Source organism: Sciurus carolinensis, chromosome 4 (genome assembly GCF_902686445.1).
Source record: "Sciurus carolinensis chromosome 4, mSciCar1.2, whole genome shotgun sequence".
Lineage (NCBI taxonomy): Eukaryota > Metazoa > Chordata > Mammalia > Rodentia > Sciuridae > Sciurus > Sciurus carolinensis.
In genome coordinates, this window is record NC_062216.1 from 110,754,641 (window position 1) to 110,780,386 (window position 25,746).

At 34.7% G+C, this 25,746-nt stretch overlaps 1 protein-coding gene and 2 non-coding genes across 6 annotated transcripts in view; 1 reads left to right on the forward strand and 2 right to left on the reverse strand.

Annotated features, from left to right (window-relative positions):
* Positions 1-25,746, forward strand: part of Larp4 (La ribonucleoprotein 4) — a 71,744-nt gene that overhangs the window by 44,218 nt on the left and 1,780 nt on the right. For 3 of the 4 annotated variants that reach the window (XM_047551398.1, XM_047551399.1, XM_047551401.1), the window contains 10 exons: positions 875-978; positions 3,594-3,704; positions 4,042-4,095; positions 13,122-13,334; positions 13,844-13,947; positions 16,635-16,847; positions 17,807-17,855; positions 21,051-21,212; positions 25,278-25,402; positions 25,514-25,682. In XM_047551398.1, the coding sequence (XP_047407354.1) occupies positions 875-978; positions 3,594-3,704; positions 4,042-4,095; positions 13,122-13,334; positions 13,844-13,947; positions 16,635-16,847; positions 17,807-17,855; positions 21,051-21,212; positions 25,278-25,402; positions 25,514-25,682 (1,304 nt within the window). The remainder of the gene's footprint in view (positions 1-874; positions 979-3,593; positions 3,705-4,041; positions 4,096-13,121; positions 13,335-13,843; positions 13,948-16,634; positions 16,848-17,806; positions 17,856-21,050; positions 21,213-25,277; positions 25,403-25,513; positions 25,683-25,746) is intronic. The other variant, XM_047551400.1, reaches the window with a different exon arrangement.
* On the reverse strand, positions 6,487-6,561 carry Trnat-cgu (transfer RNA threonine (anticodon CGU)). Its single transcript has one exon. It is a non-coding gene; the product is annotated as a tRNA-Thr (tRNA).
* Positions 14,586-14,658, reverse strand: Trnaa-ugc (transfer RNA alanine (anticodon UGC)). Its single transcript has one exon. It is a non-coding gene; the product is annotated as a tRNA-Ala (tRNA).

The following is a 25,746-nucleotide window of genomic DNA, read 5'->3' on the forward strand; positions in this document are numbered from 1 at the left end:
CTATCTACCTGCTGTAAAATGTGAATCTTCCTGATAGAGCTAGAAATAAAAGTTTTGACAATGTGATACTGTCTTTATCACTGGTTTCTCAAAAACAACATTTAAATGACTTTTAGGTCTTTGTAGTAGAATATAAAAGTAAATCTATTAAGATGAGACCCTAGTGCTGGGGTTGTGTCTCATTGTGTGTTATTGGGTTCAATCCTGAGCACCACATAAAAATATAATAAATAGTTATAAAAAATTATTGAACAATAGATTTTTTAAAAATGAGGTCCTGGGTTTAGTATCTTGCACTGCAAAAAAATAGTTAGTTAAAATCATAATTCTAAGTGTTCTATGTTCCATGAAGGCTACTTTTCAGCCTCAACACAGTGCTAGTTGAAGTATGTACTCTGTTTTTTGTTTTTTGGTTTTTTTTTCCCCGGGGGGCTCACACATGCTAGACAGATGACCTACATTCCCAGCCCTCAGAGTGTGTACTCTGCATATTTGACAATGTTCTTTGCATATAAACCTTAATTTTTAATTTTTTAAAGAAGAATAAAATTATGGCATTGCTGGTAAATGGATGAAGTTGGAAAATATGCCAAGTGAAATAGGCCAAGCCCAAAAAACCAAAGGCCGAATGTTTTCTCTGATAAGTGTGTGACAATACATAACGAAAGAGGGTGATGGGGGGAAAAGAAGAATGAAGGAACTTTGGATGGTGTAGAGGAAATAATAAATAAATAAAAATAAAAATTATAACTTACTTTGGTATATTAACCTAGCCTCTGCTACTATACTATATTCTTTGAAGATTGAAATCCATGGTTTTTTAATGGTATTTACTACCTTTCACTTTCAATGGAACCCCTTTTTTCAATTTCAGCTTCTCCTATGGTACAAGTTGATGAGAAAGGTGAGAAGGTGAGACCAAGTCATAAGCGTTGTATTGTGATTCTCAGAGAGATTCCTGAAACAACACCAGTAGAGGTAAATCATTCATTAATCGTTTTTAAAATAAATGTTCTTTAACTGTTTAAATTGGAGACGGTACATAAGCAATATAAAAGTCAGTACCCTCGTGTTAGTTACTGTCAATAGGATAAGTATTGTTTGATAATTCTGACATATTAGAAAAGCACAGAACGAGTAAAACATAACTCTGTTCTAGAAGGATAGGCTAGGCAGTGATACAAATTTGAATTTTTTGGTTTGAGTCAATGACAGTTAAATATAAATGGGGAGTTGGTGCATTGGTGCACACCTGTAATCCTAGGAACTTGGAGGCTGTGGCAGGAGGATTGCAAGGTCAAAGCCAACCTCAGCAACTTAGCTCTAAGCAACGTAGGGAAATCCTGTCTCCAAACACACACAAAAAGGACTGGGGATATGACTCTGGGTTCCATCTCTAGTACCAAAAAATACATTAAAAAATTACAAATAGACTATTTTTGAAAACCTAAGCATTTGTCTGAAAGAATAGGTAAAAAGAATCTTGATGGGTAAAAAGATCTGATGATGTGAGATCGGCTCTGTGGTTAACAAAATGTAAAGCAAAGCTGCAGTAATAAAGCTGATAATGTACAGGTACAAGAATATAATAATGTTTGAGCTAGACATAGTGGTACATATTATATAATCCAGCAACTTAAGAGGCCAGACTGGACAACTTAGCAAGACTCTCAAAAAATAAAATGTTCAATTCCCACCCTTCTCCCCCCAAAAAGATGATAATAAATAAAAAGGACTGGGATGTAGCTCAGTGGATTGAACCCAGGGGTTTTACTACTTGTTTTATAGATAAAGAATTGATCTTGTCCTTTTCTAAGGATAATGTGCTGTTGTATGAGAGTCTGGGTTTAAACTTGATTCAGAAACCTATGTTTCTTAACCACTGTGCCACAATTTCACTCTAAATTCCCATTTTAAGACTCTGTAAATTTAAAAGTCTAGGGTTGTTCAGTAACTGGTTTATTATAATTTATTAGTCATTTAGAAAAGAATTTTTAGTCCCTTGAAACATAACAAATATGATGCTTTAATAGCTTTTTACCCAAAGTCATTCAGTGTTCAGTATCTAGAATGATTTCCTAAACAGAGAACCAGTTAGAGAAATTAGAAAAGAAACTGTCACAAGATCTTTGAACGTAGTGATCTGATACATAAAATACTCCTAGTCATTTTTTTTGTATTATCATTTTTATTCTGAGTACATGTACATGAAAAACAGTAAATAAAACAAGGTGGTAGTGAACAACATTACAAAAAAAGTAAAGGAAGTTTAGATGATTAAAATAGCTAGATAAAGTCAACTAGGCAATAATCCCTGAAATTTTTATTAAAATGAATGGTTGAGGTAGTGATCCATTAAGGTTTCTGATAGAATGCTTACTCTAAATCCAAACTTCCTTTCTTAGACTTGCAAAGTTAAATCTGTGAACATAACTTCTATGAAATGGCGAAAGTGGAAAATAAGAATTTTTATTAAGATCCTTTTAAGTCCTTCATTATACATTTTAAGGGAATAAGAAATATTTAGAGAGTATTGATGGTTTTTTTAAAAGTAAAATCAGTGGCAACCTAATAGTTCAATAGACAGATCTTCAACAGTGTAATTTTGGATTAGATGGTAATTTTCTTAACCTGGTAATAATTTCCACTTTTACAAAGTTACAGAACTTGATGTTTTTCTACTTTTTTTATTTCAAACACTTGATCAGTAGCCTTTATTATAGGTGTGAACATTCTTTTTTAAATTTAGTGTCCTAAAAATTTGAAGTATGCAAGTTAGGCTTCACTGTTGTCAAATCCATTTTCTAATCAGCTTAAAAATTACCTTTAAAAAAAATTGATGCCTATAATGATGCTTTGGTATTTTGTGAGTGTAGTTTAACCTGATCACATTCTCTTACTTCTTGGGAATTTTTGGTTATTATTAAATTTCTCCTTGTACTGTAACTTCAGTGGTAAAAATGGAGTTGGTAAAAGAACTTGAACAAGGGTTGTTTTGATGAGTAAATTGGTGTCTCTCTATAGTATTTTAGTATATGTTCTTTCTTTTTCTTCTTTAACTTAAGGTATACTTAATATTCACTTTCAGTTGTTTTCTTTCTTTATATAAGTATCTTTAAATCTGTTAACTGTTCGACCAATGCAAGGTTATGAGTTTTATTTCCCAGTTATTTCAGTTACAGAAAAGATAATGTTTATAGACAAAGCATCTGAATTAAATAAGAATACATAAATATTTAGTGCCTAGAAAATGTAAATAAAGGACGTGTCTTTTTTTTCTTCTTTTTTTTCTTTTTAATAACCAACAGACTAGGGAAAAGACTGGAGAGATTTCACTATAAGGAAAATTTAGCTTGCCTTTAGATGTGAAATACTTCTGTTTTGCTGATCATGAAATAAAGTTCTATACCTAAATCATCCACAAAATTTATACTATAGTTACACATTTTGTTTCAGAATAATAAACAGTTAACAAGTAAAAAAATAGAAAGGATCAAAAGATGTAATGTTCAACCTTACTAGAAATTAAAAAAAAAAAAAAAAGCCCATTACTGATATATTTTTTAGGGTTGACTGTGATTTCTCTTTTTTAGGAAGTGAAAGCTTTGTTTAAAAGTGAAAACTGCCCCAAAGTGATAAGCTGTGAGTTTGCACACAATAGCAACTGGTATATCACTTTTCAGTCAGACACAGATGCACAACAGGTAAGAAGAAATTTTCTATTATAGTCCTGGTTGTAAGAGAAGTTATAGTATATGTTAATAAAGAAAGTGTGTTCTGGGCTGGTGTTGTAGAACTCATGATCCTCCTGCCTCAGCCTCCCAAACTGCTGGGATTATGGGTATGCGCCACCGCACCTGGCAATTCATACTAGAACTGTAACTGAGAAAGTCTTAGGTTTTTTCATTTTTTTTGTTCTGTTGCCTTCAGAATGTTGTTCTATTTAGAAATAATCGCTAATACCAAACTGTTAATAGAATAAAGATGACTTTAATGAAATGTCTACATATTTATGAAAGTTCCTTTCTGCTTCATTAACAGGCTTTTAAATACTTAAGAGAAGAAGTTAAAACATTTCAGGGCAAGCCAGTCATGGTAAGAAATATTTGTAAATACAGTAGAGGAATGGTGTGAAACAAAGTTTTGAGGGATTTTTTTGTGTTGTCCTTTAAGAATTTTTAAAAATGGACATAATATTTTACAAGACCCATAGTGATTTAAAGATATTTCTGACTTGTAGTATGTGTGATCCCTAGTTGATTGGACGTAAACAACAGGGATGAAAAACATTGAAACATTCTCAGTACTTTCACCCTCATCTTATAGTTAACTGCATTACCACATTAACATTCAACCATTTAGGAACCTAGGAATGAACAGTCATTGATGAGTCTTGATCACTGTCTTTACATGTCTAATCTGTCTTCAGTTCCTATGAAATCTACCATCAAACTTCTTTCCATCATTATTGCCATTGTTTGCTTGAACATTGGTGTAGCCTCATAACTGCTATGCTTTTCCCTTCTCCATATTGTTGCCTGAGCTGCCCTTCTAGTGAAAAACAATGAGAATAACCTACCTGCTTTCATATAATTAGTATCTTACATTTATTAAGAAATATCTGTCAGGTTGTTCTAAGAATTTGACATATTTAAATATCATCCTTATTGCTGTGTAGTAGAGCATATTATTAGTTTCCGTATTACAATGAGCTGTTTGGTAGTTGTCATTATATTTCCTTTGCCTCTGATGTCTTCTGTTATCACCTTTACTTTGAGACTATAAAATGTTCTGAGTCTTCTAATAGCTTCAAGTTTTTGTATTTTGGATTTAGGTCTTAGGAATTAGTGTTTACTAGGCCTAAATCTTAGTAGTCTTTGATGTGTAAGATAGGAATCTATTTCCATTTCTTTCCATATACGAAAAGACTGTTGTCTCAACATGCAGTTGACTGCTTTATTCTTTTACGATGTGGGTAGTGCTAAATTTCTGAGATCTGTTTTAGATTCTTTTTCCTGTTTTCTGGATCTCTACTTTCCTGAACCAATACAGCTATTTTAATTGCCATAGTTGTGCAATATCCTTATTTCCATATACAGATTCTTTATTCTTTTTCCTTTTTCTTATTTTTCAGGATTATTTTGGCTATTCTGAAACCATTACTTTTCCATATGAATTTTGGACATTTATCCAGTGCCAATTTTTAAAAAGTCATATTGGAATTAATGTGAATATTAAATATATTATTCACATTAAACTGAGAACAATAGGCAGTTTCACCTTACATTTCTTCATTATTGTGAATAATACAGTATTCATTCTGTTCTGCTATGGTGTGGTATGTGTTTGGGCTTTTTTTTTTTTTTTTTTTTTTTTTGTGGTGGGGTTGGGGTAGAGATTGAACCCAGAACCTCACTCATCCAGGCAAGCACTTTACCACTGAGCTACATCTCCAGCACTTGCTAACAATTATGTTTTTGTTTGCCCACACACACACCTTTTTGATAGCTTAGGGGTTTTTTGTTGTTGTTGTTTGGTTTTGGATTTTGATTTTGTTTAATGTTACTGTCTACCGCAGCCTTGCTGAGCTCATTTATTGTATCTAATGTTTTGGTGGGTCTTTGGATTATCAACATGAGAGATGATGATATCTGCAAATAACCTCTATTTTGATTATTCCTTCCCTTCCCATTTCTGTTTCTTATTGCTTTTGCTGAGATCTCAGGTATAGTAATAAAAATTTTTTTCATTATAATTTTTGGCTTTGTTTTTCTTCTCTACCGTTTTGATTTTTCTTCATGGTTCTTTTGATTAGCCTCACATAGCATTGTTCTTGCTAGGAAATTCACTGTAGCCACTCCCACCTCCTCTTTATTTTATATTTCCATGGTAGAGATTGAACCCAAGCCCTTGAACTTGAAGTCAAGTGCTGTACCAGTGAGTCACATCCCCATCCTGCACTTTAACATTTATGCCATTCATCCAAACCCAGTGACCTAATACCTGGAAAAACAAATGCCAGAGCCAGGAATCCTATATGCTGCTTTCAGCCTAACTAAGTCAAACCACACGTAAATTCTGGTTTGTTTATTTATAATGTACATCCTCTTCATTTCTAAAGTCTATTCTAAATGATAATCTTGGGATGGAGACATGTCTCAGTGGTAAGAGTGCATGTTTAGAATATACAAGGCCCTGGATTTGATCCCGGCACCACGACAAAGGGATAATTTTGGAGGATGAGAACATTAAGTTGATGAAGTCTGTCGGCTTGTTTTTTCATTTGTTAATAATTAAGAGGCAGTGCATTATTCTATTTTAATTGTGCTTTCTGTAACTGACAATAACTAGTATCATTTCCCTTCAGACTAAATAAATACCTCCATTAGTGTTTCTTCCAGTGCCAACCAGTGATGAATTCTCTTTAGTTTTCTCTTATCTCAAAATTTCTGGTCTTTCACACTCTTTTTTTTTTTTTTTTTTTCTTGCTGTGCTGGGGATTGAACCCAGGGCCTTGTGCATACGAGGCAAGCACTCTACCAACTGAGCCATATCCCCAGCCCTCACACTTATTTTTGATGGATGTTTTCCATGGTTACAGAATTCTGGTTTGACAGCAAAAAATGTTTCCCATTCTTTTAAGATATTATTCTGGGTGTTATTTCTGCTGACATGTTCTTTTGCATTCAGTGTGTCCTGTGTACAATGTGTCCTTTTTCTTTGTTGGCTTTCAGATATTTTATCTTCAGTTTTGAATAAGTTGACTTTACTGTGTCTAATATGGTGTTGTTTGTTTATTTAGTACTGGGGATTGAACCCAGCAGCACTCAACCACTGAGCCACATCCCCAGCCCTTTTTTTCTATTTTATTTAGAGACAGGGTCTCACTAAGATGGGGAGGCTATCTTTTGAATTGGGATTATAGTGTGCCACTGCAACAAGCCATTCAGTTCCTTTTGATACTAAATTTCACATATGTTTAACTGCTCATTTCCATTAAAAGTTCTCAATCTATTTTCTTTGATCTCTAGATTAGATTTCCATAGATTAGAGTCCATCTTCAAGTTAATGGACCTTTTCTTTTGATGTTCTAATCTGCTGATAGGACTATTTAGCGAATTTAATTTAGTTTTTATTTTTTTAAAGAAGCTGTGTATATGTATGAGTGTGTTGCTTGAAATTGAACGCATGGCTTTGGCACATGTTAGACAACTGCTCTACAACTGAGCTATACCCTCAGTGTGAACTTCTAATTTTAGATGCTATATTCTAGAATTTCCATTCAAAATAAATTTTTTTTTCTCCATGTGCTCAGACTTCACCCTAACTTTAACCAATTTACATAATTTTCGTGTTATTTATAAATATAATAGCTAGATTAAAATATTTGCTGTTTTCAATACAACATTAACCTTGGTAAAAGCTATAGCTTCGGTTTTTTTTTTTTTTTTTTTTTTAAGAACGTGTTAAAGTCAATTTTTCATGTTACTCATAATTGATTTCATTTATTGTTCTTTTGGAGTGTTAAGGATTGAACCTAGGGCTTTGGGCAAGGTAGACAAGTGCTGTACCACTGAGCTACATCCCCAGATCAATAATTGACTCATTTTCACTTGATTGGTTACAGATTATCGGGGAAGAGGGAAGTAGTCCCTGGCCATAACTGTAGGAATCATAAAGCATACCTTTCATTTGTTAATTAAGTGGTAATTTTAGATTTTTGAGGTGCATTGCTTCATTTGATAGTCCCAACAACTTGGTGCAATTTTTTCATTCCTAATCGAATCCTCTCACATCTTTATAATTCTAGTACGGAAGTTGGCAGATTTTTTTTTATTTCAACAGCCTGATAATATTACAGGTTTTGTCAGCCACATGCTCTCATAACTACAGGAAATTGTAGGGCAGCCACAGGCAGTATAGTCTTATTTATAAATTTGCCATGTGTTCGAGCACTTATTGTTAGTTTGTTTGTTTTTTGGTAAACCTGTTTATTTAGATATTGGGAATTGAACCCAGGAACACTAAGCTAAACCCCAAGCCCTACCTCCCTTTTTAAAAAATTTTTGAGGCAAGGTCTCACTAAGTTGCTAAGGCTGGTCTCAAATTTGTGATCGTCTTGCCTTAGCCTTCCAAATAGCTGGGATTACACAAATGCATTACCAGGTAAACGATTGCAGGAATTTGAAACATAAATGTGGACAACATAGTGTAATAATTCACCATGTACCTATGTACCTGTGGCCCAATTTTTTTCTGTTATGTAAAATGCACATAACATAAAATTATTTACCATCCTAATTATCTTGACATATACAGTTCAGTGATATTAAATGCATTTATAACATGGGCATCGGCATCATCCTTCTCCAGAAACTCATGTAAAACTGAAACTCTATACCTATTTTAAAAGCTAATAGGGAATGGTTAGTATTACTTTAATCTGTATTCCATTTATTTCTCTATGCTCACAATTATTTTGAAGCAAATTTCACCCTTAATTTCTTCTGTAAATATTAGTGTTGGTAGTTCTAAAAATAGGGATTCTTTTTTAAAAAACATGGCCATAGTTTTAAATGCTTAGGTTATATCAGTAAGACAATAAAATATAACCCCCCAAAATAGCTATAATATTATCACTATAGTAATTTCTTGATTATTTTTTCCTCTCTCTCTTTTTTAAAACATCTAATTTCTTCCTCTGTTTTTGTTTTTTTGTTTGTTGGTTTGTTTGTTTTCATTTAGCAAGAATGTTGGGCACTGGGGTTGTTGCTCAATGATAGAACACTTGCCTAGTACAGGTGAGGCACTGGGTTTAATCCTCAGTGCCACATAAAAAACAAGTAAATAAAAATAAATGTTAAATTCTTTTTGAAAAAATGAGAGAAAAAGAGACTGGGCACGGTTACACACGCCTGTGATCCCAACTCCTCGGGAGACTGAGGCAGGAGGATTGCATGTTGAAAACCAGCCTCAACAAAAGTGAGGTGCTAAGCAACTCAGTGAGACCCTGTCTCTAAATAAAATACAAAATAGGGTTCAGTGGTCAAGTGCCCTTGAGTTCAATCTCTGGTACACATCCCATTCCCCTCCACCCACCAAAAAAAAAAAAAAGAAGGAAGGAAAGAAAGAAATGGTGATAAAATAATCATATTGGTCTTAGAGAATTGCCAACACTAGGTACAGAAACAGGGCTTCATGCATGCCAGGCAAACGTTCTGCCACTAAGCTACATGTTCATGCCCTTAGAGTATATTTTGCTAGTTCTTATCTTTTCTCTTTTTAATCTGCATTTTAAAATTTCAGTAGCTTGCTGGAACGTTCTCTAAGCAACCCTTTCATCAGACATTCCCCTCCCATCTGATTGCCTTGCTAACTGGTTTCTTCAGTGTAGTTTAATGTGATTGTCTGTCTCCCTGTATTTCATGCAAATTGGTACCTAGATCAAGAGGCTTGATAAGGTTTGAGTTTAATATAAGGACATCACAGGAAGGGAACTAAAGCTAGCTGCTGGTGTCATTGACTAAAATCAGTTCATTCATTTAGCACTGCAGAATGGTGCCTTTTCTGTTTTGCCTTCCTTTTCTGTTTATTTGAAACTTACCCTCATCTTCATTGTCCTGCAGTACATATGTGAAATTTATACAAAACAACTGTTGCTAGCCTTTATTACCAGTTGTTGTTTTTAATGATGTGTTGGGGATGGAAATGTATTCAGTGGTAGAACACTTCCTAGCATGAATAGCACACTCAAGCCCTGTGTTCTATCCCTTATACTCCAAAAGAAAATAAGTGATCTTTCATTTTATTGAATATTTTAAAATGTGGATTTATGTATTATTGTTCACAATGATATTTGGCCTCTCTTGAGTTGTCTCCCAAGTTCTTTTGTTACAGCTCTGGTACTCTTCAGTAGTGTTCTTCCTTTGTAATGTGACAAGGCATTCCAAGCTCTTATGTAGTACTGCTTCAAAGACTTGGAGTCAGCATATTCTCCAGGTCCCTGGGTTCCCTTTATGAGGAAATGGCATTTTTTTGTACCACTGCTTAGGCACAAGATGCTTAATGGCTTGCTGGTTTCATCTTTTTTATTGGACAGATCTAAGATACATGTATTTTGGGCTGGGTTTGTTTATTTTCTTTGCAGTGCTGGGCATTGAACTCAGGGTCTCACACATGCTTAAGCATGTGTTTCTACTAATAAACTCAACCCCTGCCTGCTCGGTTTTGTTGTTGTTGTTTGATCAGAATTGGGGGGAGGTCCTGGGTGTTGAACTAAAGAATATTGTACCTCTGAGTTACATCGCTAGCCCTTTTTTTAGAAAATATGTTCGTTCTGATACTTCCCATTTAATTTCAGGCAACTTGGTTCATATTTCTTCAGTCTCATCAGTGTCTTATTTCTTTCCTGTGAAATCTTGGATGTCAGTGAACCTAATATAATAACTGATTAGATCCATTCCATAATTGCACACAAAAACATCAGAATAACAGTACCAATAGCAATATAATGCTGAAAACAATCGACAGTTATTAATTTATCTCGCCTTATTTTGTGCCTGTGATCTCTAAGTAACATACAATCAACTTTATTATAAGCTAAATTCACTTAGGACTTCTGTGGTCATATAACAAATTAGATATGCCTTTAGATTCCTTTTGCTTCTAACTTATACAGAGTAATTTTGTTTTAAATCTCAGTGCATAAACACAGTGTATTAAATATATATTAATAAATATATATCCAAGTATCATCATATGCCCATCTTATAATACTTAATACACAAACTTTTCTCCTCTTTGCTTTTTCTCTTTTTCTTTCTTTCTTTCTTTCTTTTTTTTTTTTTTTTTTTTTCCTTCCCCCTAACAGTATATTTTGGAAATCACTCCAAAGTAGTATTTAGAGCAGTACATCAGTTTCATAGTTGAGTATCATGTGGATGTACCATGGTATATTCAGTGATTAATGGACAACTGGGTGGTTGTTTCCCTGTTGTTGTATTGTTGTGTTGTGTTTTAGAGGAGGATTCTTTTTTTTTTTTTTTTTTTTTTCCTTGTGGTTCTCGGGATTGAACCCAGGGCCTTGTGCTTGCTAGATAAGCACTCTACCAACTGAACTATATCCCCAGCCCTAGAAGAGGATTTATTTTTATTTTCCATTCTCTTTATGATTATTGTTGTTAAATAGCCATGTACCTATTTTTCTTCCAACTTTTTAAAGTCCTTTTTAAATACATATATTTTAGTTGTGAATGAACTATTTATTTTTATGTGGTGCTGAGAATCAAACCCAGTACCTCACACATGCTAGGCAAGTGCTCCACCACTGAGCCATACCCCATCCCCTTTCTTCCAGCTTTTTAAAGATATAATTGACAAACACTATATATTGCCTGTGTACAATTTGATATTATAATAAGTGTGTGCATTGTGAAATGATTAAATCAAGCTAATTAACATATCTACCTAGCACACTTTTTTTTGTTGTGAGAACAGTTAAGGCTTACTTTCTTAGCAATTCAAAAATATACAGTACTATTTTTAAAAATGTTTAATGTTGGAGAGAGGGTTTGTTTTATTTGTTTTGGTTTTTTGTTTTGTTTTTGTACTGGGAGTCAAACCCAGGGTCTTACATGTGCTAGGCAAGCTCTCTATCACTGAGCTACACCTCAGCCTTATTTTTAATTTGTGAGGGCCCTTTTCATAGTATTTTTCATAATCACTCTATTAATTTACGTTCCCACCAATAGTGTGCAAGTGTTCCTTCCCTACATCCTCTTCAACACCAGTTTTTTGTTGTTGTTTTTGTTTTGTTTTGTTTGAGAACAGCCATTTTATCAGGGGCGTGGATGTTATTTTTTATTGTAAACAAATGGGATACATGTTGTTTCTGTTTGTACATGAAATAGAGGCATACCATTTGTGTAATCATGCATTTACAGAGGGTAATGGTGTTTGATTCATTCTGTTATTTTTGCCTTCCTCCCACCCTCTTTTCCCTCTATACAGTCCCTCCTTCCTCCATTCTTGCCTCCCTCCCATCCCCCATTATGTGTCATCATCTGCTTATCAGCAAGATCATTCGTCCTTTGGTTTTTTGAGATTGGCTTATCTCACTTAGCATGATACTCTCCAATTTCATCCATTTGCCTGCAAATGCCATAATTTTATTATTCTTTATGGCTGAGTAATATTCCATTGTGTGTGCGTATGTATATATCACAGTTTCTTTATCCATTTATCAATTGAAGGGCATCTAGGTTGGTTCCAACAATCTGGCTATTGTGAATTGAGCAACTATGAACATTGATGTGACTGTATCTCTGTAGTATGCTGATTTTAAGTCCTTTGGGTATAGGCCAAGGAATGGGATAGCTGGGTCAAATGGTTCCATTCCAAGCTTTCTGAGGAATCTCCACACTGCTTTCCAGAGTGACTGCACTAATTTGCAACGTGTGGGGTTATTTTTATATCTCCAATGACTAGTGATTTTGAACATTTTTTTCCTATACCTTATTTATTTATATACATATTTGTTGTGATGACAGAAATTGAACCAGGCTTCTCCAGCATGCTAGTCAAGTACTCCACCACTAGATATAGATATAGCCCTAGGCTTTTTAAAATTTTGAAATGTCCTAAACAGTTCCGTAGGCTGACCTCAAACTTGGAATCTCTTGGCCTAACCTCCCTAATCACTGGGATTATAGGTGCACACTACTACATCTGGCCATATGTGTTATTTAATTGCTTCTTGTAAACTAGGTTTAGCATCTGTTTCATATGCTTGGCTTTCATTTTTGTTAATTCAGCTCATGTCCAACCTATGTAGGTTATAGAGCTTTTTCATATCTATTTTTACAATTTATATATTAGAGATGCTAGCATATTTGGTGTGATAAGTTGTAATTAATTTCACCATGTAAACTTCTCTGTTTTTACCTTATTGTACTTTGCCCATGTATAGATTTCTTGTTAACAAAGCTATTATTTTTCTTTTGCTTTACTGACTACATTAAACAGAAGTAGTATAGTCATATAATATGTGTTAAATATAAATTTAACATATTTGTTAAAATATACCCTTGTGTTTTATTATAATGTGTTCCTTTTGCTTCTAGGCAAGGATAAAAGCCATCAACACTTTTTTTGCTAAGAATGGTTATCGATTAATGGATTCTAGTATGTATAGTCAGCCCATTCAAACTCAAGCACAGTATGCCTCACCAGTCTTTATGCAGCCTGTATATAATCCTCACCAACAGTACTCAGTCTATAGTATTGTGCCTCAGTCTTGGTCTCCAAGTCCTGCACCCTACTTTGAAACGCCACTGGTAAGTGAGATACTTTTCAGATAATAAAATATAAAATAACAAGATTTTTAATTCATTTGGAAATTTGAAGAAATCAACTGGAGTAGTTAATTTATGTTGCTACTGGTTACTTTGTAGCTTGTAAATAACATTGTGTACATCTAGTCCTCCTTACCAACATATGCATGTGACTAAGGGTTGATCTGTTGGTTTCTACAATTTTTTCCTTTAAGCTTTGCTGAATTAATAGAAGGAAGAGACTAGATAATAGATAAGTCCTTATAGGGTTTTAAATGCTTTGTGTTTTGAAACTGTGTCAGAGAATAATATTCCTTATTAAGTAATGAGCTAATGATTTATTGTTCATTAGCTCCAGTGATATGTGAGTCAAGTGATATGTGATGTGAATATTGCAAAAGTGAATTAAATATTTGACTTAAGAGGTCAAGCTCAGTAAGGTTTCTGTGACCTTCATCCCATATTTTTGTCTTTACCATTAATATTGTTTAAACATTAAAATTCTCTTTTAGGCTCCCTTTCCCAATGGTAGTTTTGTGAATGGCTTTAATTCACCAGGATCTTATAAAACAAATGCTGCTGCTATGAATATTGGTCGACCATTCCAAAAAAATCGGTAAGATAACAATCATAACTGAAATTTATTTTAAACAGTTCCCAGTTGTTGTTAATAAATTCCTTCTGTTAATAGCAGTACTCATTGGCAGGCACAATGAAAGGTTTTTGTGTATGTATTTTTTTTATTTTTTTTTTTTTAATATTTTTTTCTAGTTGTCAGTGAACCTTTAGGTAATTATTTATATGTTGTGCTGAGAATCGAACCCAGTGCCTCACACGTGCTAGGCAAGTGCTCTACCACTGAGCTACAACTCCAGCCCCTGAAATTAACTTTTTGACCAAAGTACAATCCTTCTTTGTTTATTGTATGAAGTGACAGCTGCCAGCCTTTGTTCCTTTTTTCTTTTTAATTAATGTCATAACTTTGTGACAGCCCAATGATGATCACTAGTCCTACTTAGAGAGAACAGGACTAACTTTCAAAAGTCCAGACATTTTTCTGTTTTTCTTTTTCTTTGCTTCAGCCTTTCTTTTTCTTTATTTCACTTCTCCTTTTCTTCCAGCTTTATTGCTTCTTTCTTCATTCTTTTTTCTGTTGCCTGGATTGAGATTGTTAAGTCCCTCTCAGTGAAGGGTAAGATTATGAGATCTGAGGGCTGTTTAAACTTTTTTTTGTTTTGTTTTGTTTTTTTTTTTTGGTGCAGTGCTGGGGATTGAACCCAGGGCCTTGTGCTTGCAAGGCACATACTCTACCAACTGAGCTATATCCCCAGCCCCCCCTTTTTAAAAATATTTTAAAAATTTATTTATTTTTTAATTGTCAATGGACCTTTATTTTATTTATTTATATTCAGTGCTGATAATCGAACCCAGGGCCTCACACATGCTAGGCAAGTGCTACACCACTGTGTCACAACCCCAGCCCCATTAAACTTAATAATTTGTCCATTAGACTTATTGAAAATACAGGGTGAAAATTTGGTGAATGATGGTTTCTGAACAGATATGTAAATAGCCTATCTAATTCTTGAGGTCATTTCAGGTATGATAGGTAATAAATATTTTGTAAATAACTGTTAGATGACATACTGTAATTTTATTGCTGTTAAAAAAATCTATTTTGACCGGGCTTGGTGGCACACACCTGTAATCCCAGCAACTCAGAAGGCTGAGGCAGGAGGATCGCAAGTTCAAAGCCAGCCTCAGCAACTTAGCGAGACCCTGTCTCAAAATAAAAAATATTTTTGGCTGGATATGGTGAAGCATGCCTATAATCCTAGCAACTGAGGAGACTTGAGGCAGAAAGATTTCAAGTTCTCCACAACTTGGCAAGATCCTCATCAGAATAAAAAGGAGCAGATGTAACTCAATGGTAAAGGATCCCTGGGTTCAATCCCCAGTTTAAAAAATATATGTATATATAATGAAAAATGTCATCATAACCTGATTTTTATCTTAAATTTTAATAGATAATTTGTCATGGTCTCTGGAGAATAAAATAACTCTTATGTACCATTGAAACTAATGTTTAAATTGGGGCTTATTAATGAAATTTTTCAATCCCTATTCCAAGAGCTAGGAATTGGCAAAATGTTAATATATTATCAATTTGTATTTATGAAAACAGATTATAAAAAATTGCAAGTCATGGGCAATATAAATCTCACACTTCCTTTTTAGTCTGTTGTACAGCCAAGATCCTCAGGTGCTTAGGCTTACTTTAAGTATTTGCATTATTGATTAAATTGCATCTTTTCTCTATTATACTACCTTAGCTTTATCTATTTATGAAAAATTAGGAAGTTGGGTGCTCATACTCATCATCCAAGATAAAAATTACTTTTGTAGAAGTAGGTTTTTTGATGGGAGCTTTTTGTTTTTTTATCACATTGTACACCTTAATTCATGAAGTCATGCCAGGTTATTGGTTGTATTTCTATAATTCCCTAGATTTATGTTCTGCATTTGGATCTTTTAGTGAAGGCTGAGATTTTAGTATGATCCAATATTTCTCACCCTTTTCACTGTCAGTCCCCTAGAGACTTTCAGGCATCTTTCCTAATTTTCTCCTATAAAAATTTAATATTACTCCCCAGCACCGCAAAAAAAAAAAAATTTAATATTACAGATTATAGTGTATCTGTAATGTATTATGCCTTACACATAAAATGCAATTTTTTGTTTGCCCACAACCACCACCAGTTTTTACTTTCATCGGCGGTTTTCTCCTTATTGAGGATGCATATGACACAGACGTATTAATAAGTGTATAGGGGCTGGGGATATAGCTCTGTTGGTAGAGTGCTTGCCTTGCAAACATCAAAGCTCTCAGTTCAATTCCCAGCGCCCAAAAATAATAATAATTTTGTAGTCTGGCTAATATAGGCATGTCAAGACCGCAACTTTTTTTTTTTTTTTTTTTTTTTTTTTTTTGGTGCTGGGGATTGGAACCCAGGGCCCTGTCCTTGTAAGGCAAGCACTTTACCAACTGAGCTATCTCCCCAGCCCCAATAAGCTTTTTTTTTTTTTTCAAAGAACTTTGGAGTTTTCCTCAAATCCTCTCCTTACACAAATTTCTGTTAATAGAAATCCTTTTGCCTTTTGAAAATGGTATGTGTGGGACATAAAACAGGTAACATTTTTACTACATGACAAGCAGAGTACAATTGAAACCAATTTTAACAAAGAAAATTTTTTTCTGTCTTGATACATCCTTTGATGTGTATGATCTTATATTTCTTATAGTGTGAAGCCTCATTTTAGGTCATCCAGTGGTTCAGAACATTCAACAGAGGGTTCTGTGTCACTGGGGGATGGACCATTGAACAGATCTAGTTCAAGGAACTTTCCACCCGAACGGCCTAACCCTACTGTAACAGGGCATCAGGAGCAAACTCAACTTCCCAAGGAGACTCCTGTTTTACAAGTGGAACAGAATGGGGACTATGGTAGGGGCAGGTAAGAAAATATAGGTCTAAACACTTCATTTAATATGGATTAATAATTTTTGGTTTTGGATTTTTTATTTTTTAATTTTTTTATTTTTTAATTTTGTTTTGTTTTTTTGTTGAAATAATAGGCATCTAACCCAGGACTTCATGCTTAGGAAGCATGAACCACTGTAGTGGCAAACCCCAGTGGTTGTTTATTGGTTTTGTTTTTTGTTTTTTAATGTTTTTAGTTGTAGATGGAAATGATACCTTTATTTATTTATTCATTTATCTCCTTTTTATGTGGTGCTGAGGATTGAACCCAGGGCCTCGCATGTGCTAGGAAAGCACTCTACCACTAAGCCATAACCCAGCCCCCCAATAGTTTTTTTAAATAATTATAAGATATATAGTGTATCCATATAGAATATAACTGTGATCAGTAATTTATATTTTGAAGTTCTTTATTGTTGACTAAGGAAAATGCAGCTTAGAAAAATAGGATATCCATCTGCTGTAGAATTTTAGTTTTTTCTAATCAAAACTATAGGAATGGGATTTTATAGTGCTTCCTTGCCTAAATTAAACTCTAATATGCTTCTGGTATGGAGGGAGCATTACTAGTAAATGTGGACCCGGGCTGGGGGTTGTGGCTCTGTGGTAGAGCCACATGCCTGGCACGTGTGAGGTCCTGGGTTTGATCCTCAGCACCACATAAAAATAAATAAATAATATAAAGGTATTGTGTCCATGTTGAACAAAAACATTTTTTAAAATGGATCCAACTACCTGGTACTGGTGGTAATATGTGAAATTTTGGTATATTATCTCAGAATGCTTTCAGGAGAATATGTTTCAATCTTAGTGGAGAAGAGTGGCCCCAGAGTTAGAATATAAGTTAAAGTAGGGATCTCTCCATCTTTGTTTAAATGTGTATATTTGAAGAATCTTATGAGTTGTCCCCAAAACCTTTTTCATTTTTAAAAGGAGAACTGTTTTCAGAGGTCGAAGACGGCGAGAAGATGACAGAGTCCCAGTGAGTATTTTTAATCTTTAATTTCATCTTTCTGATTTTTTTTTCTATTTTTGTTTACTATGGCATTGACTTGTGATCTGTCTTTCCTTCATGGGTTTTCGTTTTATTAATTATGGTAGTCAGTAAAGGAAAATAGAAGCTAGGTGAAGTGGCACACATTTGAAATCTCAGCCCCTTGGGGCTCAGACTTGCAAGGTATTTTGGGGTTTTCTGTTTGGTTTGGTTTGATTTGGTATGAGGGAATGGAACCAGGGGTACTTAACCACTGAGCCACATCCCCAGCTCTTTTTATATTTTATTTTGAGACAGAACCTTGCCAAGTTGCTTAGGACCTCACTAAATTGCTAAGGTTGGCTTTGAACTTGTGATCCTCTTGCCTCAACCTCTTGAGCCACTAGAATTACAGTGTGTGCCACCTGGCCAGGGTTGAAAGTTCAAGACCACCCTCAGCAACTTACAACTTGTCTCAAAAAATAAAAAGGTCGGGAGTAGTGGCACACACCTGTAATCCCAGCATCTCAGGAGACTGAAAAAAATTATTTGAATACCTAATATATTCACATGGTTTAAAAATAAACATGAAAGGTCCCTTGTAATATTTTTGGATATTTAAGTAGTTTCATTTTTTTGGCATTACAAATTACCATCATTTCCCTTATGTGTGATTATATCTCAATAAGAATTCCTTGAAGTGACTTTTCTGGATCACAGTTCAATAATTGCTGCCAAATAACCTGTAGGAGTAGAGTCAGTTTTTTGCTTCCGTGAATAACAAAGTTTCTTTTTTCTATTGCCTTACACAGTGTGTATTTGATTGATTTTGCCAATCTGAGGATATAGCCTTCATTCTTTTTTGTGGTGCTGGAGGTTGAACCCAGAAGTTTGTGAATGTTAGGCAAGCACTCTACCAGTTGAGCTATATCTCAGCCCTCCTTCATTCTTACAGCTCTGTAAAGTGGCGTTGAAAATTGTTGTACTGTTTATTGTTACTTTTTGGGGGTGAATTTTTTTCCTACTGCTGATTCCTTTATCTTAGTAATAAAATATTTTGAAACTATCATATTTGAATCTTGCCTAGTTTCAAATTACTCATGTTTTTATTTCTGTGGTTTATTCTTAATGAATGTTTTGGATTTTCTTACCTGGAGGCAAAAAGAATCTGGGTGTGGTGGTACACGCCTGTAATCCCTCTGGAGGCTGAGGCAGGAGGATCTCCAGTTCAAACCCTGCCTTAGCAATTTAGGGAAGCAACTCAGCGAGACCCTGTCTCTGATAAAAAGGGGCTGGGATTGTGGCTCAGTGGGAGTGTCTGTCTGGCATGCTCAAGGCCCTGGTTGGATCCCCAGTACTGCCCCGCCCCAAAACGCTGTTTTTCCTTTATAACTTTCTGTAGGCAGTTACAAAACTTTTTAGACAATGACTCCTTTTTTAGCTTGCCATTGTATCAGTCCTCAAGTGGTCTTCAACATTTGGGGAGAAGAGAGATTAGATCTCTTTAACATGTTTAACATCTTTAATAGGTCTGGATTAAGGACTAAAAGTTGGGGTGAAGGAAAAGGTGATACACATACCTTGCAGTAAGAAGATAAAGGAGACCTTTTAAGAAGGGAGGTCTTAACTAGAAGTGCTAAAATTTAAGATTTGTAAGCTTACACGTAGTAATTGAAATGATAAGAATAGATAAAATTCTCACAAGTTACTCTCTGAACTGTGAGTACTAAAAGAAGTTCAAACATGAAATGTTGGGAAACATAGTAGTGACTTTTAGACTAAAAAATGAGAGTAGTATGTTGTTTGAATTATCCAAGTGAATCTGAATGTATATGACTAATATGCAAATGAATGTCTCAATTTCAGGAAAAGGAGTCTGGGCTGAAAATATTTAAAATGTACAATTCAGTTAATTTTCATTAATAACTAGAGGTATGCTGCCATGGCCACCAAAAGTGAAAAATATTAAGACTTGTCTGCTTGCCAGGCATGTTGGCACACACCTATAATCCCAGAGACTTGGAAGACTGAGGCAGGAGGATTGTGAGTTTCAAGCCAACCTCAGCAACTTAGTGAGAGTATCTCAAAATAAAAAAAGAAAGAGGGCTGGGGATGTGTCTCAGTGGTTAAGCGCCAATCCCCAGTCCAAAAAAAAAAAAAGTTGTTTGTATATATAGGTATATCTGAACCCACAGATGATAGATAACCCATGGAGAATAGAAACCAGAATTTAAAAAATGGGCAGTGAAAAAGGAGCACATGATTTTCAGATCTGAAAAGAAACAAAGAGAAGTCCACAAGAGTTAAGGAAATAAACTCCCAGAGCAGGATTTTTAGCTCGGTGGTAGGGCACTTGCTGAGCATGTTTGAAACCTTGTATTGATACTTAGCACTTCTAAAAAGAAGAAAGTACACTCCCAAAAGAAAGAAGGGTAAACATGCTAAATGCTATAGAGTGCAGTCAGGAAATATAGTCTGAAGCCAGATTTTTGTGTTGAAAAGTATTGATGAGCTTGTACACAGTTTTAGTGGAATTGATGATTTCAGGGTCAAGGGAAGAGGGGATGAGATAGAATAAGTGAGAGGCTTATCAGAAGATATTAGGGTGGTAGACAGGAAAGATGGAGATTGTCAAATGTGTTATATAGAAAAAGGAATGATATTATTCTCTTTTTGTGGGGGTAGGGGATTGAACCTGGGGTGGTTTAACACCGAGCTTCATCCTCAGCCTCCTCCTCCCACTTTTTTTTTAAATAGGGTCCCACTAAGTTTCTGAAACTGGCCTCAAACATGCTGTCTTCTGCCTTGGCAATCTCTGGGATTACCAGCATGCACCACTGTGCCTGGCTATTCTTTGAGACCATATGGATAGAGTAAAATTGATGGCATGTAGGGTTAGGGATTTTGTTTTTGTTTTTATTTAAAAGAAGAGGGAATTCCAAACAGAAACCATGTGGAGATTGGTTCAAAATTTTAAGAAGTGTGACAGTTTGCAAAAGAAATAGAAGGAGAGAGTTGTCTAAAGATAAGTAGACTTGATAAAGACTAATGAGAGCTCAACTGAGATGAAAAGCCAAGAATTTATAGGGACAAAATTCTATGGTTTAGGTGAAGATATTTGTTTTCTTAAAGCTTGCAATTTTATGGTAAAGTATTAAAGAGTTCAGTAGGTATATGACCTGTTGGATGATTTGTGTCTTTTAGAAACCCCATCCTTCAACAGCTGAAACAAAGGCTCCAACACCAAAGTTTGACTTACTAGCTTCAAACTTTCCTCCACTACCTGGCAGTTCATCAAGAATGCCAGGTGAACTGATTTTGGAGAACAGAATGTCTGATGTTGTTAAAGGTGTCTACAAAGAAAAGGTAATCACTGAAGCATCTAATGTTGTTCTCTCACTTTATGGGACCAGGTGTTTAGGCATTGTTTTCAGGGTTATTTTTTAAAATTTTATTTGTACTTAGTGTTTCTATCATAGTTTTCACTTGTGGAGTTTTCAGCAGACCTTCATTATTTTGAAAGGACTTATAATAAAGCTATATACAAAGTCAACAAAATGTTCTTTGACTTTTACATGTCTTTAAAGTCATTCAGCTTATTAAGTGGAAGATCTTATTTCCACTTAGATATCATATAATTAACCAGTGATATAAATGAATTCTAAACTAACTTGGTAAACATAGCCTTTGAAATAGTGGAAAATAGATATCAGCAAGTTGTAATACCACATCCTACAGTATTTTTGAGGTGTAGACCTCTTCATATCCTAAATCCTTGGGTCCTACAAATTTTTCTCATTTTCTATGTTCAGTTACATTCAGCTCCTTGGCTTTTTCTCCTGACATGTATCCATATATTTTTATGATGAAGATATTTTTACTGCTATCTTACTTTGCAATTTTAGACATTGTTTAATTTACATTCTAGGTCTGGGGTTTTATGCTTAGTGCTTGCCTAGCATGCGTGAGGCCCTGGGTTCAATCCTCAACACCACATAAAAATAAAATAAAGGTATTGTATCCACTTATAACTAAAACAAAATAAACAAAAAATTCACATTCTAGAGCTAAGGATATAGGTAATTCTCTTAAATAAACATACCAAAAAAAATTCCCTTCTTCCAGTATATTGCGCTTCATCGTTTCTGCTACCATCAATTATAAGGTGCCCATTATTTTAGTATCACTAAGTAAAAGGCATCACCAATTAGACTCAAACACACAGTTATTTGTAAGCCACATCTCAGTATTACATATTTTTTTTTAATAACTGACACAGTACACTGTGATTATTTCTTTTTTCTTGTACATTCTCAGTGGCCCTGCTGTATAGCTGTTTCTTGGACTTCCTTCACCATCATGTTGAAAATTTTCCTTAGTCTCCTTTATTGGATTCCCTATTCTTCTTCCTCTTATTTTATTCTCCTAAATTATGACTGGTCACATCTTCCAGAACTTCCTGAATAAGTGGTCCTGAGGTATATACATTTCTAGATTTTACATTCTGTAAATGTTTTCTGCTCTCACACTTGGTCTGTAGTTCATCTTTTGGTAGTATTCTCTGTAAGCAATTGTTTGCCATTTTCCACTGTCTGCCCTCATTAAAAAATACTTTGAAATTTGGTAGCTATTTTATCATTTCTAAGATACACATTTTTTTCATGTTTTACCATCTTTGAAAATAAGACTACCAGCCAGGCATGGTATTGCATGACTGTGTTCCCAGCAACACGGAAGGTTGAGGCAGGAGATTGCAAGTTCGGGACCAGCCTCAGCAACTTAGACCCTTTCTCGGGATTTAAAAAAAAAAAAAGTATTGGGTCGGGCATGGTGGTACACTCCTGTAATCCCAGCAGCTGTGGGGACTGAGGCAGGAGGATCGAAAGTTGAAAGCCAGCCTCAGCAACTCAGTGAGACCTGTCGTATCTCTAAATAAAATATAAAACGGTGCTGGAGATTTGGCTCAGTGGTTAAAGCAACCCCTGGGTCAATTTCTAGTACCAAAAATAATAATAATAATTAAATAAATCAGGCTGTGTCTTAAAATTAAAATGTACCATGGCTCAAAAGGCAGTATTTTTCTTGGCAGCACATAAGATAATGGTTTGTTTTACAGTTGATGACTTCTCAGATTGGTGAGACACACATTTTAAAAGAATAATAATGTAATAATGAAGTATACTTCCCCATGTAATCCCAACCTAAAACTGGGCTGTAAATCCCCTCAATATCTTAGATATGAGGTGTCTCCTTCTGTTTATTGTTCTCCTTCTGTCTTCTGCTTAGATATGGCTTTGTGATAATTTTCTTTCTAGTTTACCATTCTGGGTTTGTAGACTTTTTCTGAAGGGGGGTAGATAGTAAATATTTTAGACTTCCTGTTTTATTCATTTTTGTTTCTACAACACTTTTATACTTAAAAGAGGGGCCATACCAAAACTTTGCAACTCTTCGTCTGCCCTAAACAATGTAATGTGCATTGTGCCCATTTGTAAATATCATATAATTGAAATTGTATGTATTCATTCTACTGTTGATGGAAATTGGAACTTTTTGTTTGTTTGCCATTGTAAACAATGCTTTTAAAAATATTCAAATCTTTATGTGAACAAGAACATCTGGGTATATATACGAGTCAAGTGTTTGGCATACTTCTCTTTAGAGTTATCTGTTGTCTTATAAATTCATGTAAACTATATATACTGGCTACTAATCCTTTGTCAGTTGTACATCACAAGTAATCTTTCACTTTTAATGATTTCGTTTTCTTCAGTGTCTAGGTAAAAGCAAGTTCTTAATTTAAATGCAATCATATCTTTTTTTGGTTTTTTTTGCGGTGCTGGGGTTCGAACCCAGGGCCTTGTGCTTGCAAGGCAAGCACTATACACACTGAGCTATCTTCCCAGCCCCGCAGTCATATCTTGCTTAGGAAATCTTCCAGCTTCCATAGATTCTTTTTAGAAATCCAGGGGTTCTGATTTCTGTGAATTTTAACCTTTCTTGGAAGGCATTTAGAGCATAATTTGTTTTTCTCTGGTACTTCATTATGATGTATCTTGTTATGTCTCTTTTTTTATTCATTGGTGGACCCTGTCTGGAAACTTATCATTTCATGTTGAGAAATTTCCTTTATTTTTTAAATAAATGATTCTTTGTCCTTTTCTTGAACTTTTAATATGTTATTAGATCTTACAGGTTGAACTTATATATCTTGTTTTGTCTGTCCTAATTTTTATTTTTGTTCTTAACTGTATTTTCTACAGTTTTCCTCAATAATGCCCTCTAAATCTATTGAATATTTTATTTCATTAATCAATTTTAAATTCTAGGCCTTGTTTTTGTTACTGTTCATTTTATTTTAAAATTTTGTAATAGTTGGTCATGGTGGTACACACCTGTAATCCCAGTAATTCAGGAAGCTGAGGCAGGAGGATGACAATTTCCAGGCCAGCCTCAGCAACATAGCAAGAACCTGTCTCAAAATAAAATTTAAAAGAACTGGGAATATAGCTTAGTGGTTAAGTACCCATGGATTCCAGCCCCATTATTATCAGAAATACATATATACATTTATTTATTTTGTGATAAAATACATACAATATAAAATTACTATCCTAACCATTTTCACTGAATGTGGTTAAGTACATGTACATTGTTGCATGACCAATCACTAGAATTCATCATGTAAAACTAAAATTGTATATGCATTAAGTTTCTTTCAATTTTCCTCTACTCTTAATCTCTGGCAACTATCATTCTACTTTGTGTTTCTATGAATTTACTCCTCTAGGTATCTCAAATAAATGGAATCATACATTATTTGTCTTTTTGTGACCCGGGTTATTTTAGTTAGTAGAATATCTTCAAGGTTCATCCACTTTGAAGCAATATAAATACATTATTCCTTGTTGTTGTTTTTGTTTGTTTGGTACTAGGAATTGAACCTACGGGTGCTTTTTCACTGCACTAAATCACTGGTGCTTTCTTAATTTTGAGACAAGTTCTCACTAAGTGAGGCTGATCTCAAACTTAGAGTCCTCCTGCCTCAGCCTCCTGAGTCTCTGAGATTACAGGCGTATGCTACCATGCCTGGCACTTCATTTTTTTTTTTTTTTTTTTTCAGTTTTAGAGGGACACAATACCTTTATTTTATTTATTTATTTTTATGTAGAGCTGAGGATCAAACCCAGTGCCTCAAACATGCAAGGCAAATGCTCTACCACTGAGCCATAACCCCAGCCCTCATTCTTATTATTGTCAAATAATATTCTGTTTTTGACTATGCCACATTTTCCCCCTTCATCAGTCAATGGACATTTGGGTCATTTTCACTTTGGGACTATGATGCTCCTGTGAATGTGCTTATTGGTCATATGTACATCTTCTTTAGAAAAATGCCTAGTGTAACTTTGAAATATCTTTTTATTAAAGGATAATGAAGACTTGAGAGTTAGTTGCCCAGTGCCTGCAGAGGATGAGCAAACAGACTGCACTTCTGCCCAGCAACTCAATATGAGTACCAGCCCTCCATGTACAGCTGAGCTTCCTGCATTAAGGTACCAGTTTCAGTATAAAAAATCTTCAGCATCACTTTTTCTTTTCATGAGTAGTTCAGTAGTTCTTGTGTTCTATACTAAGTCTAAATCCAAACTCTTTTTTTTCCTTAGCACAACTCAGCAAGAAAAGGATCTGATAGAGGAATCCACTGTTCAGAAGGACATTCTCAATCACATGACTATACCAGTTTCTTCCTCAAGCACTGCAAAGACATCACGGGCAAATACTGCTTCACCAAGTAATAGTAACATAAATGCATCTGGAGCTGTGACCCTACAGGTAACTTAGAAGGGTTTAGTTTATATTAGAAAAAATTTTAATAGATTATGTAATTTTAAAATCA